This window comes from Argopecten irradians, chromosome 4 (assembly GCF_041381155.1).
Source record: "Argopecten irradians isolate NY chromosome 4, Ai_NY, whole genome shotgun sequence".
Classification (NCBI taxonomy): Eukaryota; Metazoa; Mollusca; class Bivalvia; order Pectinida; family Pectinidae; genus Argopecten; species Argopecten irradians.
The window spans coordinates 13,155,674-13,171,945 of record NC_091137.1 but is presented as its reverse complement, the minus strand read 5'-3'; the positions used below and the strand labels follow the sequence as shown (position 1 = coordinate 13,171,945).

The following is a 16,272-nucleotide window of genomic DNA, read 5'->3' as shown; positions in this document are numbered from 1 at the left end:
GACAAACTGCTCTCTTACATGTATATCTCTGACATTTCTCACCTAGGACCAGTAGCTAGGGCATACAGACACTGACAAACTGCTCTCTTACATGTATATCTCTGACATTTCTCACCAAGGACCAGTAGCTAGGCCTTACAGACACTGACAAACTGCTGTCTTACATGTATATTTCTGACATTTCTCACCTAGGACCAGTAGCTAGGGCATACAGACACTGACAAACCGATGTCTTACATGTATATCTCTGACATTTCTCACCTAGGACCAGTAGCTAGGCGATACAGACACTGACAAACTGCTCTCTTACATGTATATCTCTGACATTTCTCACCTAGGACCAGTAGCTAGGCCTTACAGACACTGACAAACTGCTCTCTTACATGTATATCTCTGACATTTCTCACCTAGGACCAGTAGCTAGGGCATACAGACACTGACAAACTGCTCTCTTACATGTATATCTCTGACATTTCTCACCTAGGACCAGTAGCTAGGCCATACAGACACTGACAAACTGCTGTCTTACATGTATATCTCTGACATTTCTCACCTAGGACCAGTAGCTAGGGCATACAGACACTGACAAACTGCTGTCTTACATGTATATTTCTGACATTTCTCACCTAGGACCAGTAGCTAGGCCATACAGACACTGACAAACCGATCTCTTACATGTATATCTCTGACATTTCTCACCTAGGACCAGTAGCTAGGCCATACAGACACTGACAAACCGATCTCTTACATGTATATCTCTGACATTTCTCACCTAGGACCAGTAGCTAGGCCATACAGACACTGACAAACTGCTCTCTTACATGTATATCTCTGACATTTCTCACCTAGGACCAGTAGCTAGGGCATACAGACACTGACAAACTGCTGTCTTACATGTATATTTCTGACATTTCTCACCTAGGACCAGTAGCTAGGGCATACAGACACTGACAAACCGATGTCTTACATGTATATCTCTGACATTTCTCACCTAGGACCAGTAGCTAGGGCATACAGACACTGACAAACTGCTCTCTTACATGTATATCTCTGACATTTCTCACCTAGGACCAGTAGCTAGGCCATACAGACACTGACAAACTGCTCTCTTACATGTATATCTCTGACATTTCTCACCTAGGACCAGTAGCTAGGCCATACAGACACTGACAAACTGCTGTCTTACATGTATATTTCTGACATTTCTCACCTAGGACCAGTAGCTAGGGCATACAGACACTGACAAACCGATGTCTTACATGTATATCTCTGACATTTCTCACCTAGGACCAGTAGCTAGGGCATACAGACACTGACAAACTGCTCTCTTACATGTATATCTCTGACATTTCTCACCTAGGACCAGTAGCTAGGCCATACAGACACTGACAAACTGCTCTCTTACATGTATATCTCTGACATTTCTCACCTAGGACCAGTAGCTAGGCCATACAGACACTGACAAACTGCTGTCTTACATGTATATCTCTGACATTTCTCACCTAGGACCAGTAGCTAGGCCATACAGACACTGACAAACTGCTCTCTTACTTGTATATCTCTGACATTTCTCACCTAGGACCAGTAGCTAGGGCAAACAGACACTGACAAACCCCTGTCTTACATGTATATCTCTGACATTTCTCACCTAGGACCAGTAGCTAGGCCATACAGACACTGACAAACTGCTCTCTTACATGTATATCTCTGACATTTCTCACCTAGGACCAGTAGCTAGGCCATACAGACACTGACAAACCGCTGTCTTACATGTATATCTCTGACATTTCTCACCTAGGACCAGTAGCTAGGGCATACAGACACTGACAAACTGCTCTCTTACATGTATATCTCTGACATTTCTCACCTAGGACCAGTAGCTAGGGCATACAGACACTGACAAACTGCTCTCTTACATGTATATCACATATCTAACAATTTGAATGATCATTCTGTTACATGTGTATGTACATAAACTATGTTTCATCAGAAGAGGGATTAGTGTTGAATTTAAAGGTCCTGGCATGTGGTAAGGGTTTTATCAACAATTCCTACGTAATATAACAGGCTCTAGGCAGAATGTAAGTTATGTTTCATAACAGATAATGCCCTGTAAATCTGGGAATGTTATAAATAATATCTCAGAACTGGAATGATCAATATCAATTTGTAACTGGAAAGACAATGTGAGTTAAAAACCCATGTGGGCCAGTTTATACTCACAGTTTGGTGGTTTTTCTCCAGAAACTCTGGTTTTTCTACTACTCTAAATACTGGTTTGCCCTTAGAAAACCCTTCTTGGTAATTAGGCATAAAATCAAATCAATCCAAGATCACAACATGTAGTGTAATGTACAATGATCATCAGACCAGGAGTTCCAGGAGAGTCAGCATCTCCTGATGTAGCAGTAACAGCTGCTTCACAGGTAAAATATAGGTAACATTAACACGACAGTCTACAGGGTTATATGTACATCCCAGTCTACAGGGTTATATGTACATCCCAGTCTACAGGGTTATATGTACATCCCAGTCTACAGGGTTATATGTACATCCCAGTCTACAGGGTTATATGTACATCCCAGTCTACAGGGTTAGTCTACAGGGTTATATGTACATCCCAGTCTACAGGGTTATATGTACATCCCAGTCTACAGGGTTAGTCTACAGGGTTATATGTACGTCTAGTCTACAGGGTTATATGTACATCCCAGTCTACAGGGTTAGTCTACAGGTTATATGTACATCCCAGTCTACTACGGGTATGTAAATGTACGTCCTAGTCTACAGGGTTATATGTACATCCCAGTCTACAGGGTTAGTCTACATGGTTATATGTACATCCCAGTCTACAGGGTTATATGTATATCCTAGTACAGGACGTTATAACCTCCATTAGTCAATGCTTATCTGTTTTCATTTATCAATACTTTCACACACAAAGGTATGCATATATGTAATTATTTAAATGTTCTGTTTATTGCAAGGTCATTAAAATATGAAAAGGTACAGGAATATAGGAGCAGTTTTGAATTGTCATGATTGTAACAAAAATAGAAATGTACAAACTAAAGCAGCTACTCGTATATAATGTATAAATGGTCAATGAAGTTAAATATTGCACAAATACATAGAGAGAATGAGTGAAGTATTGTTTATATCTACATATATTCCTACAGCACTATAACCACTAACATTACTCTCAGCTTTAAAGTAAAAATACATTAAAAATGTTCATCATAAACTTTTCAAAAATTTCCAGCTATTTTGTTATGGTTAAAACCAGTCTTTTGCCATAAATTTTATAGAAATAAAGCAATTTGTTAAACACCTGTACTTTATCACCTATCATTTATCAAAGTTTATTGCATTTTCATCTATTGTGTCTGAGAAGTCTATGTATCACTGTCCTGCTTCTTGATCGAGTGAGACTTCTCCAGACGATTCCTCAGAGACCTGCGTCTGCTCCGTCTGGTTTGCTGGCTCTGAATCTTGGCCCGTTTCCATGGATTCTGCAACAATTTCATTCCACGGTAGTTTTTCTGTCACCACCTGGAAGTTGCCACCCCCTGCCTGATAATTTTTGTTGAGTAACGATCCAACCTTCGGCTCAGCTTTCCAGTTCAGTTCCTCACTAGCATATTCCTTATTTCCCCCTCTTGGTTGGTAATGTTTGTTCACTAGAGACCCCACTTTCGGAGAAGCTTTCCAGTCCAGTTCCTCGGACCGGTAAGTCTTATTTCCCCCTCCAGGCGTGTGATCTCTGTTTTCTAGTGAACCAACTTTCGGCGACGCCTTCCATTCTAGTTCCTCCGTTTTATAAGTCACATTGCCTCCACCCGGCTGGAAATTCTTGTTGACAAGAGATCCAACTTTTGGGGAGACGTCCCAAACAAGTTCCTCTGTGTGGTAAGTCTTATTACCTCCCTTGGGTTTATGAGTCTTGTTTACCAATGAGCCAACCTTTGATTCCGCCTTCCAATTGAGTGGCATAGTCTTGTATTCCACATTCCCACCACCGGACTGATAGCCAATATTCTGCAAGGAGCCCACTTTTGACTGGCCATTCCATTTCTTCTTCTCCGTCAGTACCTGTACATTTCCTCCTCCTGGCTGATAGTTTTTATTGTCCAGAGACCCCACCTTGGAGGAAGCTTCCCATTTGACGGGATATTCAATAGCTTTCTTGCGCTTTTTGGTTGGTACGTAGCCAATGTTATCAAACGAACCCACTTTTGACTCCACATTCCAGTTGAATTTCTTATTGGAGATTTCTACATATCCCGTTTTTGGCATGTAATGGATATTTAGAAGTGATCCGACCTTTGAACTCGAGTCCCACTGTGGTCTTTCGTCAGGAATTTCCACGTTTCCACCCCCAGGTTTATACCCAGCATTCTCCAGTGATCCCACTTTAGGTTTCCCAACAAATTTCTTTGGTGTCACTGGAATCTCAAGTTTCCCGGTTACAGAATTTTCACAGGCTCCTTCCCACTTATCCTTGACTCGACTAGCATGGGTTTTCGGGAGGACGATTGTCTTGGTGTGCTGGGTATCGTTCCAATCCCTCTGTTTCTTTTTGGTCCGCTCTATGTGCTCAGGGTCAATGGACTTGACCTTCGCCTCACTTTTCCAGATGACAGGAAATGAAGGGACTTCCTTATAACTCTGTTTTGGTTGATACTGAGTGTTTGACATAGAGTTCACTTTAGGCTTTCCACGGTACCCCATGTCGATACTCGGCAGATGAACCCAGTTAGACTTGTCACGCGGCCCACGTTTTTTTGTAGTTGTTTCCATTTTTATGTCTCTTTCACTTCCTCTTCTCTAGAAAAGTTCCTTTAGCATCAACTAAAATCTCCAACAGAAGAAGCTTGACTTTTGATAGCTTTAGTTCACTTTGTCTATATCCACTTGACTTTTACTTTAAATGTAGATATACAGACTTATAGGTACGTAGGATATGATCAACTTATCCGCCAATCACTACTGATATCGAGAATAGATATATATTTGGTCAATCTAAACACAATAAATAAGTCACATGTGCAGACCAATCCACTAAATGTCCAAACAAATCCGACTTAAAACTATCTACTCTGGCTAACGGATATATGTTGTTAGCTGGTAGTACAAATCACCCGAGATCCTAATCTACCTTTCTAAAACCAATTACCTCTATACCTTTAAACTTCCTTTTGATTAAGGCAATCGTGCTTTTCCGACAATAAATCTAGACAGGAGATATTACTTAAGAATAAAAAAACAAAGTGATTTGGGAAGGGTTGGTGTATACACAAAGACATGTATCATATCACTCCCACAAAGCTATGGTGAATTAGAGTTTCCTAAGTAGTCCAGTCTTTGCTTTAACCTTTTGACCTTGAGAAGTGACCACAACACATTTGAAGCATCTAACTGATGCTAGTATTATCCATATAAATACACACTATAAAAGTGGTAAACAAGAAGAAACTGTGCCAGGTATTGAGGAACTTATGGAATTTTTGTACTCACTCTGTTTTAGCCGAATGCATCATACAAGTGAAAGTGGACGAGAGTAGTGTGCCACCAGCCAGGCTCGAACCCACGACTCAGAACTTACACAAAGATCCTAACTTTATATTGTTACATTAGGCTCGAACCCACGACTCAGAACTTACACAAAGACCTTAACTTTATATTGTTACATTAGACTCAAACCCATGACCCAGAACTTACACAAAGATCTTAACTTTATATTGTTAAATTAGGCTCGAACCCACGACTCAGAACTTACACAAAGACCTTAACTTTATATTGTTACATTAGACTCGAACCCATGACCCAGAACTTACACAAAGATCTTAACTTTATATTGTTAAATTAGACTCGAACCCACGACTCAGAACTTACACAAAGATCTTAACTTCATATTGTTACATTCAGACTCGAACCCACGACCCAGAACTTACACAAAGATCTTAACTTTATATTGTTACATTAGACTCGAACCCATGACCCAGAACTTACACAAAGATCTTAACTTTATATTGTTATATTCAGACTTGAACTCACAACCCAGAACTTACACAAAGATCTTAACTTTATATTGTTATATTCAGACTTGAACTCACAACCCAGAACTTACACAAAGATCTGAACTTTATATTGTTACATTTTGGCAATGTTCAGGTTTACTGTTGACTTTGTACAAATATGAACAGTATTGCATATGTGTTGAATAAACATTTTGAGACCCATTCTTTTTATAAAGATATTCATCACTTCATTATTTTCTTAAGATATTTTTATGAAGATATTCATCACTCCATTATTTTCTGAAGACATTTTTATGAAGATATTCATCACTTCATTACTTTCTTTAAGAGAGAAAAGTAATAAGAAATCTTGAAAACTTCATTAAACAACATTAGCCTGATAGGTACATAAAAGCATGTACGTAATGAAAACAAAATTTATAGATCATTCACTGTAACTTTTGTTGAAACCAGGCCAATAGTTGTGAGAAGAGAAATTTCTAGACAAGTGTATTTGAAAGCGTTTGTGTATATTACTGAGACTTCCAATTCCTAGCCATTCTCTCTTTATCTTTAGATGAAGTGTGGCCTCTATAGGGAGACCTGTATATAGACCAATGTGGGGATGGGAGTTGTTACTGTCCTGTAGTACTCCCCAGGGTTAGAACTCTGACCTGTACATAGACCAATGTGGGGATGGGAGTTGTCACTGTCCTGTAGTACTCCCCAGGGATAGAACTCTGACCTGTACATAGATCAATGTGGGGATGGGAGTTGTCACTGTCCTGTAGTACTCCCCAGGGATAGAACTCGACCTGTACATAGATCAATGTGGGGATGGGAGTTGTTACTGTCCTGTAGTACTCCCCAGGGTTAGAACTCTGACCTGTACATAGATCAATGTGGGGATGGGAGTTGTCACTGTCCTGTAGTACTCCCCAGGGATAGAACTCTGACCTGTACATAGACCAATGTGGGGATGTGGAGTTGTTACTGTCCTGTAGTACTCCCCAGGGTTAGAACTCTGACCTGTACATAGATCAATGTGGGGATGGGAGTTGTTACTGTCCTGTAGTACTCCCCAGGGATAGAACTCTGACCTGTACATAGATCAATGTGGGGATGGGAGTTGTTACTGTCCTGTAGTACTCCCCAGGGTTAGAACTCTGACCTGTACATAGATCAATGTGGGGATGGGAGTTGTTACTGTCCTGTAGTACTCCCCAGGGTTAGAACTCTGACCTGTACATAGATCAATGTGGGGATGGGAGTTGTTACTGTCCTGTAGTACTCCCCAGGGTTAGAACTCTGACCTGTACATAGATCAATGTGGGGATGGGAGTTGTCACTGTCCTGTAGTACTCCCCAGGGATAGAACTCTGACCTGTACATAGATCAATGTGGGGATGGGAGTTGTTACTGTCCTGTAGTACTCCCCAGGGATAGAACTCTGACCTGTACATAGATCAATGTGGGGATGGGAGTTGTTACTGTCCTGTAGTACTCCCCAGGGATAGAACTCTGACCTGTACATAGATCAATGTGGGGATGGGAGTTGTTACTGTCCTGTAGTACTCCCCAGGGTTAGAACTCTGACCTGTACATAGATCAATGTGGGGATGGGAGTTGTTACTGTCCTGTAGTACTCCCCAGGGTTAGAACTCTGACCTGTACATAGATCAATGTGGGGATGGGAGTTGTTACTGTCCTGTAGTACTCCCCAGGGATAGAACTCTGACCTGTACATAGATCAATGTGGGGATGGGAGTTGTTACTGTCCTGTAGTACTCCCCAGGGTTAGAACTCTGACCTGTACATAGATCAATGTGGGGATGGGAGTTGTTACTGTCCTGTAGTACTCCCCAGGGTTAGAACTCTGACCTGTACATAGATCAATGTGGGGATGGGAGTTGTTACTGTCCTGTAGTACTCCCCAGGGTTAGAACTCTGACCTGTACATAGATCAATGTGGGGATGGGAGTTGTTACTGTCCTGTAGTACTCCCCAGGGATAGAACTCTGACCTGTACATAGATCAATGTGGGGATGGGAGTTGTCACTGTCCTGTAGTACTCCCCAGGGATAGAACTCTGACCTGTACATAGATCAATGTGGGGATGGGAGTTGTTACTGTCCTGTAGTACTCCCCAGGGTTAGAACTCTGACCTGTACATAGATCAATGTGGGGATGGGAGTTGTCACTGTCCTGTAGTACTCCCCAGGGTTAGAACTCTGACCTGTACATAGATCAATGTGGGGATGGGAGTTGTTACTGTCCTGTAGTACTCCCCAGGGTTAGAACTCTGACCTGTACATAGATCAATGTGGGGATGGGAGTTGTTACTGTCCTGTAGTACTCCCCAGGGTTAGAACTCTGACCTGTACATAGATCAATGTGGGGATGGGAGTTGTCACTGTCCTGTAGTACTCCCCAGGGTTAGAACTCTGACCTGTACATAGATCAATGTGGGGATGGGAGTTGTTACTGTCCTGTAGTACTCCCCAGGGTTAGAACTCTGACCTGTACATAGATCAATGTGGGGATGGGAGTTGTTACTGTCCTGTAGTACTCCCCAGGGTTAGAACTCTGACCTGTACATAGATCAATGTGGGGATGGGAGTTGTTACTGTCCTGTAGTACTCCCCAGGGTTAGAACTCTGACCTGTACATAGATCAATGTGGGGATGGGAGTTGTTACTGTCCTGTAGTACTCCCCAGGGTTAGAACTCTGACCTGTACATAGATCAATGTGGGGATGGGAGTTGTTACTGTCCTGTAGTACTCCCCAGGGTTAGAACTCTGACCTGTACATAGATCAATGTGGGGATGGGAGTTGTTACTGTCCTGTAGTACTCCCCAGGGGTTAGAACTCTGACCTGTACATAGATCAATGTGGGGATGGGAGTTGTTACTGTCCTGTAGTACTCCCCAGGGATAGAACTCTGACCTGTACATAGATCAATGTGGGGATGGGAGTTGTCACTGTCCTGTAGTACTCCCCAGGGTTAGAACTCTGACCTGTACATAGATCAATGTGGGGATGGGAGTTGTTACTGTCCTGTAGTACTCCCCAGGGTTAGAACTCTGACCTGTACATAGATCAATGTGGGGATGGGAGTTGTTACTGTCCTGTAGTACTCCCCAGGGTTAGAACTCTGACCTGTACATAGATCAATGTGGGGATGGGAGTTGTTACTGTCCTGTAGTACTCCCCAGGGTTAGAACTCTGACCTGTACATAGATCAATGTGGGGATGGGAGTTGTTACTGTCCTGTAGTACTCCCCAGGGTTAGAACTCTGACCTGTACATAGATCAATGTGGGGATGGGAGTTGTTACTGTCCTGTAGTACTCCCCAGGGATAGAACTCTGACCTGTACATAGATCAATGTGGGGATGGGAGTTGTACTGTCCTGTAGTACTCCCCAGGGTTAGAACTGACCTGTATAGCATGGGAGAGTCCCCTCCCAGGGTTAGAACTCTGACCTGTACATAGACCAATGTGGGGATGGGAGTTGTCACTGTCCTGTAGTACTCCCCAGGGATAGAACTCTGACCTGTACATAGATCAATGTGGGGATGGGAGTTGTCACTGTCCTGTAGTACTCCCCAGGGATAGAACTCTGACCTGTACATAGATCAATGTGGGGATGGGAGTTGTTACTGTCCTGTAGTACTCCCCAGGGTTAGAACTCTGACCTGTACATAGATCAATGTGGGGATGGGAGTTGTCACTGTCCTGTAGTACTCCCCAGGGTTAGAACTCTGACCTGTACATAGACCAATGTGGGGATGGGAGTTGTCACTGTCCTGTAGTACTCCCCAGGGATAGAACTCTGACCTGTACATAGATCAATGTGGGGATGGGAGTTGTCACTGTCCTGTAGTACTCCCCAGGGATAGAACTCTGACCTGTACATAGATCAATGTGGGGATGGGAGTTGTTACTGTCCTGTAGTACTCCCCAGGGTTAGAACTCTGACCTGTACATAGACCAATGTGGGGATGGGAGTTGTTACTGTCCTGTAGTACTCCCCAGGGTTAGAACTCTGACCTGTACATAGACCAATGTGGGGATGGGAGTTGTCACTGTCCTGTAGTACTCCCCAGGGATAGAACTCTGACCTGTACATAGATCAATGTGGGGATGGGAGTTGTCACTGTCCTGTAGTACTCCCCAGGGATAGAACTCTGACCTGTACATAGATCAATGTGGGGATGGGAGTTGTACTGTCCTGTAGTACTCCCCAGGGTTAGAACTCCTGTACATAGATCAATGTGGGGATGTAGTACTCCCCAGGGTTAGAACTCTGACCTGTACATAGATCAATGTGGGGATGGGAGTTGTTACTGTCCTGTAGTACTCCCCAGGGTTAGAACTCTGACCTGTACATAGATCAATGTGGGGATGGGAGTTGTTACACTGTCCTGTAGTACTCCCCAGGGTTAGAACTCTGACCTGTACATAGATCAATGTGGGGATGGGAGTTGTTACTGTCCTGTAGTACTCCCCAGGGTTAGAACTCTGACCTGTACATAGATCAATGTGGGGATGGGAGTTGTCACTGTCCTGTAGTACTCCCCAGGGTTAGAACTCTGACCTGTACATAGATCAATGTGGGGATGGGAGTTGTTACTGTCCTGTAGTACTCCCCAGGGTTAGAACTCTGACCTGTACATAGATCAATGTGGGGATGGGAGTTGTCACTGTCCTGTAGTACTCCCCAGGGATAGAACTCTGACCTGTACATAGATCAATGTGGGGATGGGAGTTGTTACTGTCCTGTAGTACTCCCCAGGGATAGAACTCTGACCTGTACATAGATCAATGTGGGGATGGGAGTTGTCACTGTCCTGTAGTACTCCCCAGGGATTAGAACTCTGACCTGTACATAGATCAATGTGGGGATGGGAGTTGTTACTGTCCTGTAGTACTCCCCAGGGATAGAACTCTGACCTGTACATAGATCAATGTGGGGATGGGAGTTGTTACTGTCCTGTAGTACTCCCCAGGGTTAGAACTCTGACCTGTACATAGATCAATGTGGGGATGGGAGTTGTCACTGTCCTGTAGTACTCCCCAGGGTTAGAACTCTGACCTGTACATAGATCAATGTGGGGATGGGAGTTGTTACTGTCCTGTAGTACTCCCCAGGGTTAGAACTCTGACCTGTACATAGATCAATGTGGGGGATGGGAGTTGTCACTGTCCTGTAGTACTCCCCAGGGTTAGAACTCTGACCTGTACATAGATCAATGTGGGGATGGGAGTTGTTACTGTCCTGTAGTACTCCCCAGGGTTAGAACTCTGACCTGTACATAGATCAATGTGGGGATGGGAGTTGTCACTGTCCTGTAGTACTCCCCAGGGATAGAACTCTGACCTGTACATAGACCAATGTGGGGATGGGAGTTGTCACTGTCCTGTAGTACTCCCCAGGGTTAGAACTCTGACCTGTACATAGACCAATGTGGGGATGGGAGTTGTCACTGTCCTGTAGTACTCCCCAGGGATAGAACTCTGACCTGTACATAGATCAATGTGGGGATGGGAGTTGTCACTGTCCTGTAGTACTCCCCAGGGTTAGAACTCTGACCTGTACATAGATCAATGTGGGGATGGGAGTTGTTACTGTCCTGTAGTACTCCCAGGGTAGAACTCGTCCATAGTAGTTGTTACTCCCTCCCCAGGGTTAGAACTCTGACCTGTACATAGATCAATGTGGGGATGGGAGTTGTTACTGTCCTGTAGTACTCCCCAGGGATAGAACTCTGACCTGTACATAGACCAATGTGGGGATGGGAGTTGTCACTGTCCTGTAGTACTCCCCAGGGATAGAACTCTGACCTGTACATAGATCCAATGTGGGGATGGGAGTTGTCACTGTCCTGTAGTACTCCCCAGGGATAGAACTCTGACCTGTACATAGACAATGTGGGGATGGGAGTTGTCACTGTCCTGTAGTACTCCCCAGGGATAGAACTCTGACCTGTACATAGATCAATGTGGGGATGGGAGTTGTCACTGTCCTGTAGTACTCCCCAGGGATAGAACTCTGACCTGTACATAGATCAATGTGGGGATGGGAGTTGTTACTGTCCTGTAGTACTCCCCAGGGATAGAACTCTGACCTGTACATAGACCAATGTGGGGATGGGAGTTGTTACTGTCCTGTAGTACTCCCCAGGGTTAGAACTCTGACCTGTACATAGACCAATGTGGGGATGGGAGTTGTCACTGTCCTGTAGTACTCCCCAGGGTTAGAACTCTGACCTGTACATAGATCAATGTGGGGATGGGAGTTGTCACTGTCCTGTAGTACTCCCCAGGGATAGAACTCTGACCTGTACATAGATCAATGTGGGGATGGGAGTTGTTACTGTCCTGTAGTACTCCCCAGGGTTAGAACTCTGACCTGTACATAGATCAATGTGGGGATGGGAGTTGTTACTGTCCTGTAGTACTCCCCAGGGTTAGAACTCTGACCTGTACATAGATCAATGTGGGGATGGGAGTTGTTACTGTCCTGTAGTACTCCCCAGGGTTAGAACTCTGACCTGTACATAGATCAATGTGGGGATGGGAGTTGTTACTGTCCTGTAGTACTCCCCAGGGATAGAACTCTGACGTACCATGTACATGATCAATGTGGGGATGGGAGTTGTTACTGTCCTGTAGTACTCCCCAGGGATAGAACTCTGACCTGTACATAGATCAATGGGAGTGGTCCTGTAGTATGGGATCATGTTACGGGATGAGTTTATGTCTGTGTAGTACTCCCCAGGGATAGAACTCTGACCTGTACATAGACCAATGTGGGGATGGGAGTTGTCACTGTCCTGTAGTACTCCCCAGGGATAGAACTCTGACCTGTACATAGACAATGTGGGGATGGGAGTTGTCACTGTCCTGTAGTACTCCCCAGGGTTAGAACTCTGACCTGTACATAGATCAATGTGGGGATGGGAGTTGTCACTGTCCTGTAGTACTCCCCAGGGTTAGAACTCTGACCTGTACATAGACCAATGTGGGGATGGGAGTTGTCACTGTCCTGTAGTACTCCCCAGGGATAGAACTCTGACCTGTACATAGATCAATGTGGGGATGGGAGTTGTCACTGTCCTGTAGTACTCCCCAGGGATAGAACTCTGACCTGTACATAGATCAATGTGGGGATGGGAGTTGTTACTGTCCTGTAGTACTCCCCAGGGTTAGAACTCTGACCTGTACATAGATCAATGTGGGATGGAGTTGTACTGTCCTGTAGTACTCCCCAGGGTTAGAACTCGACCTGTACATAGACCAATGTGGGGATGGGAGTTGTCACTGTCCTGTAGTACTCCCCAGGGTTAGAACTCTGACCTGTACATAGACCAATGTGGGGATGGGAGTTGTTACTGTCCTGTAGTACTCCCCAGGGATAGAACTCTGACCTGTACATAGATCAATGTGGGGATGGGAGTTGTCACTGTCCTGTAGTACTCCCCAGGGATAGAACTCTGACCTGTACATAGATCAATGTGGGGATGGGAGTTGTTACTGTCCTGTAGTACTCCCCAGGGTTAGAACTCTGACCTGTACATAGACCAATGTGGGGATGGGAGTTGTTACTGTCCTGTAGTACTCCCCAGGGATAGAACTCTGACCTGTACATAGACCAATGTGGGGATGGGAGTTGTCACTGTCCTGTAGTACTCCCCAGGGTTAGAACTCTGACCTGTACATAGACCAATGTGGGGATGGGAGTTGTTACTGTCCTGTAGTACTCCCCAGGGTTAGAACTCTGACCTGTACATAGATCAATGTGGGGATGGGAGTTGTTACTGTCCTGTAGTACTCCCCAGGGTTAGAACTCTGACCTGTACATAGATCAATGTGGGGATGGGAGTTGTTACTGTCCTGTAGTACTCCCCAGGGTTAGAACTCTGACCTGTACATAGATCAATGTGGGGATGGGAGTTGTTACTGTCCTGTAGTACTCCCCAGGGATAGAACTCTGACCTGTACATAGACCAATGTGGGGATGGGAGTTGTCACTGTCCTGTAGTACTCCCCAGGGTTAGAACTCTGACCTGTACATAGACCAATGTGGGGATGGGAGTTGTTACTGTCCTGTAGTACTCCCCAGGGTTAGAACTCTGACCTGTACATAGATCAATGTGGGGATGGGAGTTGTTACTGTCCTGTAGTACTCCCCAGGGTTAGAACTCTGACCTGTACATAGATCAATGTGGGGATGGGAGTTGTTACTGTCCTGTAGTACTCCCCAGGGTTAGAACTCTGACCTGTACATAGATCAATGTGGGGATGGGAGTTGTTACTGTCCTGTAGTACTCCCCAGGGATAGAACTCTGACCTGTACATAGACCAATGTGGGGATGGGAGTTGTTACTGTCCTGTAGTACTCCCCAGGGTTAGAACTCTGACCTGTACATAGACCAATGTGGGGATGGGAGTTGTCACTGTCCTGTAGTACTCCCCAGGGATAGAACTCTGACCTGTATATAGACCAATGTGGGGATGGGAGTTGTTACTGTCCTGTAGTACTCCCCAGGGATAGAACTCGACCTGTACATAGATCAATGTAGGGATGGGAGTTGTTACTGTCCTGTAGTACTCCCCAGGGTTAGAACTCTGACCTGTACATAGATCAATGTGGGGATGGGAGTTGTCACTGTCCTGTAGTACTCCCCAGGGTTAGAACTCGATTGTATATCACTTATACAAGGTTGTCTGATAATGTCCGATTCAATTTCTAACAACATCAATCATAGCTTTCCAAAGGTAAATTGATAGTTACAGAGCACCTGTGAATCTCATTCACTGTGAAATATTGATACGCTACCAGGTCTGTTATTCTTTTATACATTTTAAACCATTCTTTTCTAATTTAATAAACCTTACAGTACAAGTTAAGTGAATTCTTGTCGGAGTTATCCTCAGGCGGTCTACGTGTATAGATATGTGATATTGATTGACAGAACCCCGGTCTGGCCTGCGTCCAATAAGCACAGCAGAGTTCTGGTCGTATACCTGGGGGTTATTGTGTTTTATCGGTACTAAATACCTCATGTATTTCATACCACGTAATCAATAGATTATCCCAACACAAAGAGTGTATTTCCATTCCATATAGCTAACACCTTGTACCGTTACTTCACTAATTCTCTTTCAAAGATAACAAGAGGTCTTTAACTAAAGCCTTTACACTTACATAATGAAGTATTGGATAGGAGCTTTTGTTAACTTTGTGGTCCTTATAAACAGCATGACAAGACAGCTGGGACCATGAAGCAATATTACAGTACTTATCCCTCAATAAGACAATGCAATCTTATCCAAAATCTATATTTAGACATATAAAACATGCTCCAATTTACATACCTACGATTAGCAAACCAACATCTGAAGACAGAGCCTTAGTGATGGTCACTGTATGTACATGTATTACCTCCATGTGAGAGTTTGTTGTCAGCATGAGGCTTGCCTAGTGCTGACCTGCCAAACTTTTTATTGTCGGGTTCAGGATATAATAACTTTAGCAACCTATCACTGTTGGGTTAATCATAACTCTCAAATAATTTCATTGAAGTGCAAGTCTATTCAAAAATTTTCGTAGTGTGGCCACAACATTCAGGGAAGTGAACTTCATATCTGATGATCAGTTCCAATTTAATGACATCATATAAAACCATGATAACACTATATTGACCTATATAACACTACATTGACCTATATAACACTACATTGACCTATATAACAGTATATTGACCTATATAACACTATATTGACCTATATGTCATACCATACGTCATCTGTAATACTTTTATTCCTTCACTCTGTGAAGTATACAATATCACCTGGTCTACCATAAAAACAAATGACCTCTGAACCAGGATGGCCCGACCTTGTCAACTTATGTCTTCACTCTTTACCTATGCCTTTATACTAACACCTATTAATTTCTTTTTTGGTTTTGAAACTAAATACCATATGAACATCCTTCAGCATAAATTGTTCTAAAGCTGTCAGTGTGAAACTCTGTACTTGGAAACTTCCACATCAGATAGTTATAAATTGATGTTGCGAGGTTATGCTATGAGTGCTCAGGCTTTACCAAATGTATCTGCGCCTATTTCTGATTCAGTGACACAATACAGCTACACAACCTTTAGTTTTCATGAACTATAGAGGAAATTGATTTCTCAGAGTACGGTGTAAAACGACAGAGAAATCATTTCACACTAAAGAG

The 16,272-nt window shown here is 43.7% G+C and overlaps 2 protein-coding genes across 7 annotated transcripts in view; both read right to left on the bottom strand.

The window, feature by feature from the left end:
* Positions 1 to 16,272, bottom strand: part of LOC138320657 (microtubule-associated protein 2-like) — a 100,352-nt gene that overhangs the window by 12,935 nt on the left and 71,145 nt on the right. The gene's annotated exons all lie outside the window — the stretch shown is intronic.
* LOC138320656 (uncharacterized) lies at positions 2,956 to 5,991 on the bottom strand. Its single transcript, XM_069263797.1, has one exon. It carries the CDS (start codon positions 4,798 to 4,800, stop codon positions 3,403 to 3,405), a length of 1,398 nt encoding a protein of 465 aa, XP_069119898.1. The 5' UTR covers positions 4,801 to 5,991; the 3' UTR covers positions 2,956 to 3,402.

Coding starts and splice junctions, on each gene's coding strand:
- LOC138320656 (XM_069263797.1), bottom strand. CDS start 4,800: ATGGAAACAACTACAAAAAAACGTGGGCCGCGTGACAAGTCTAACTGG.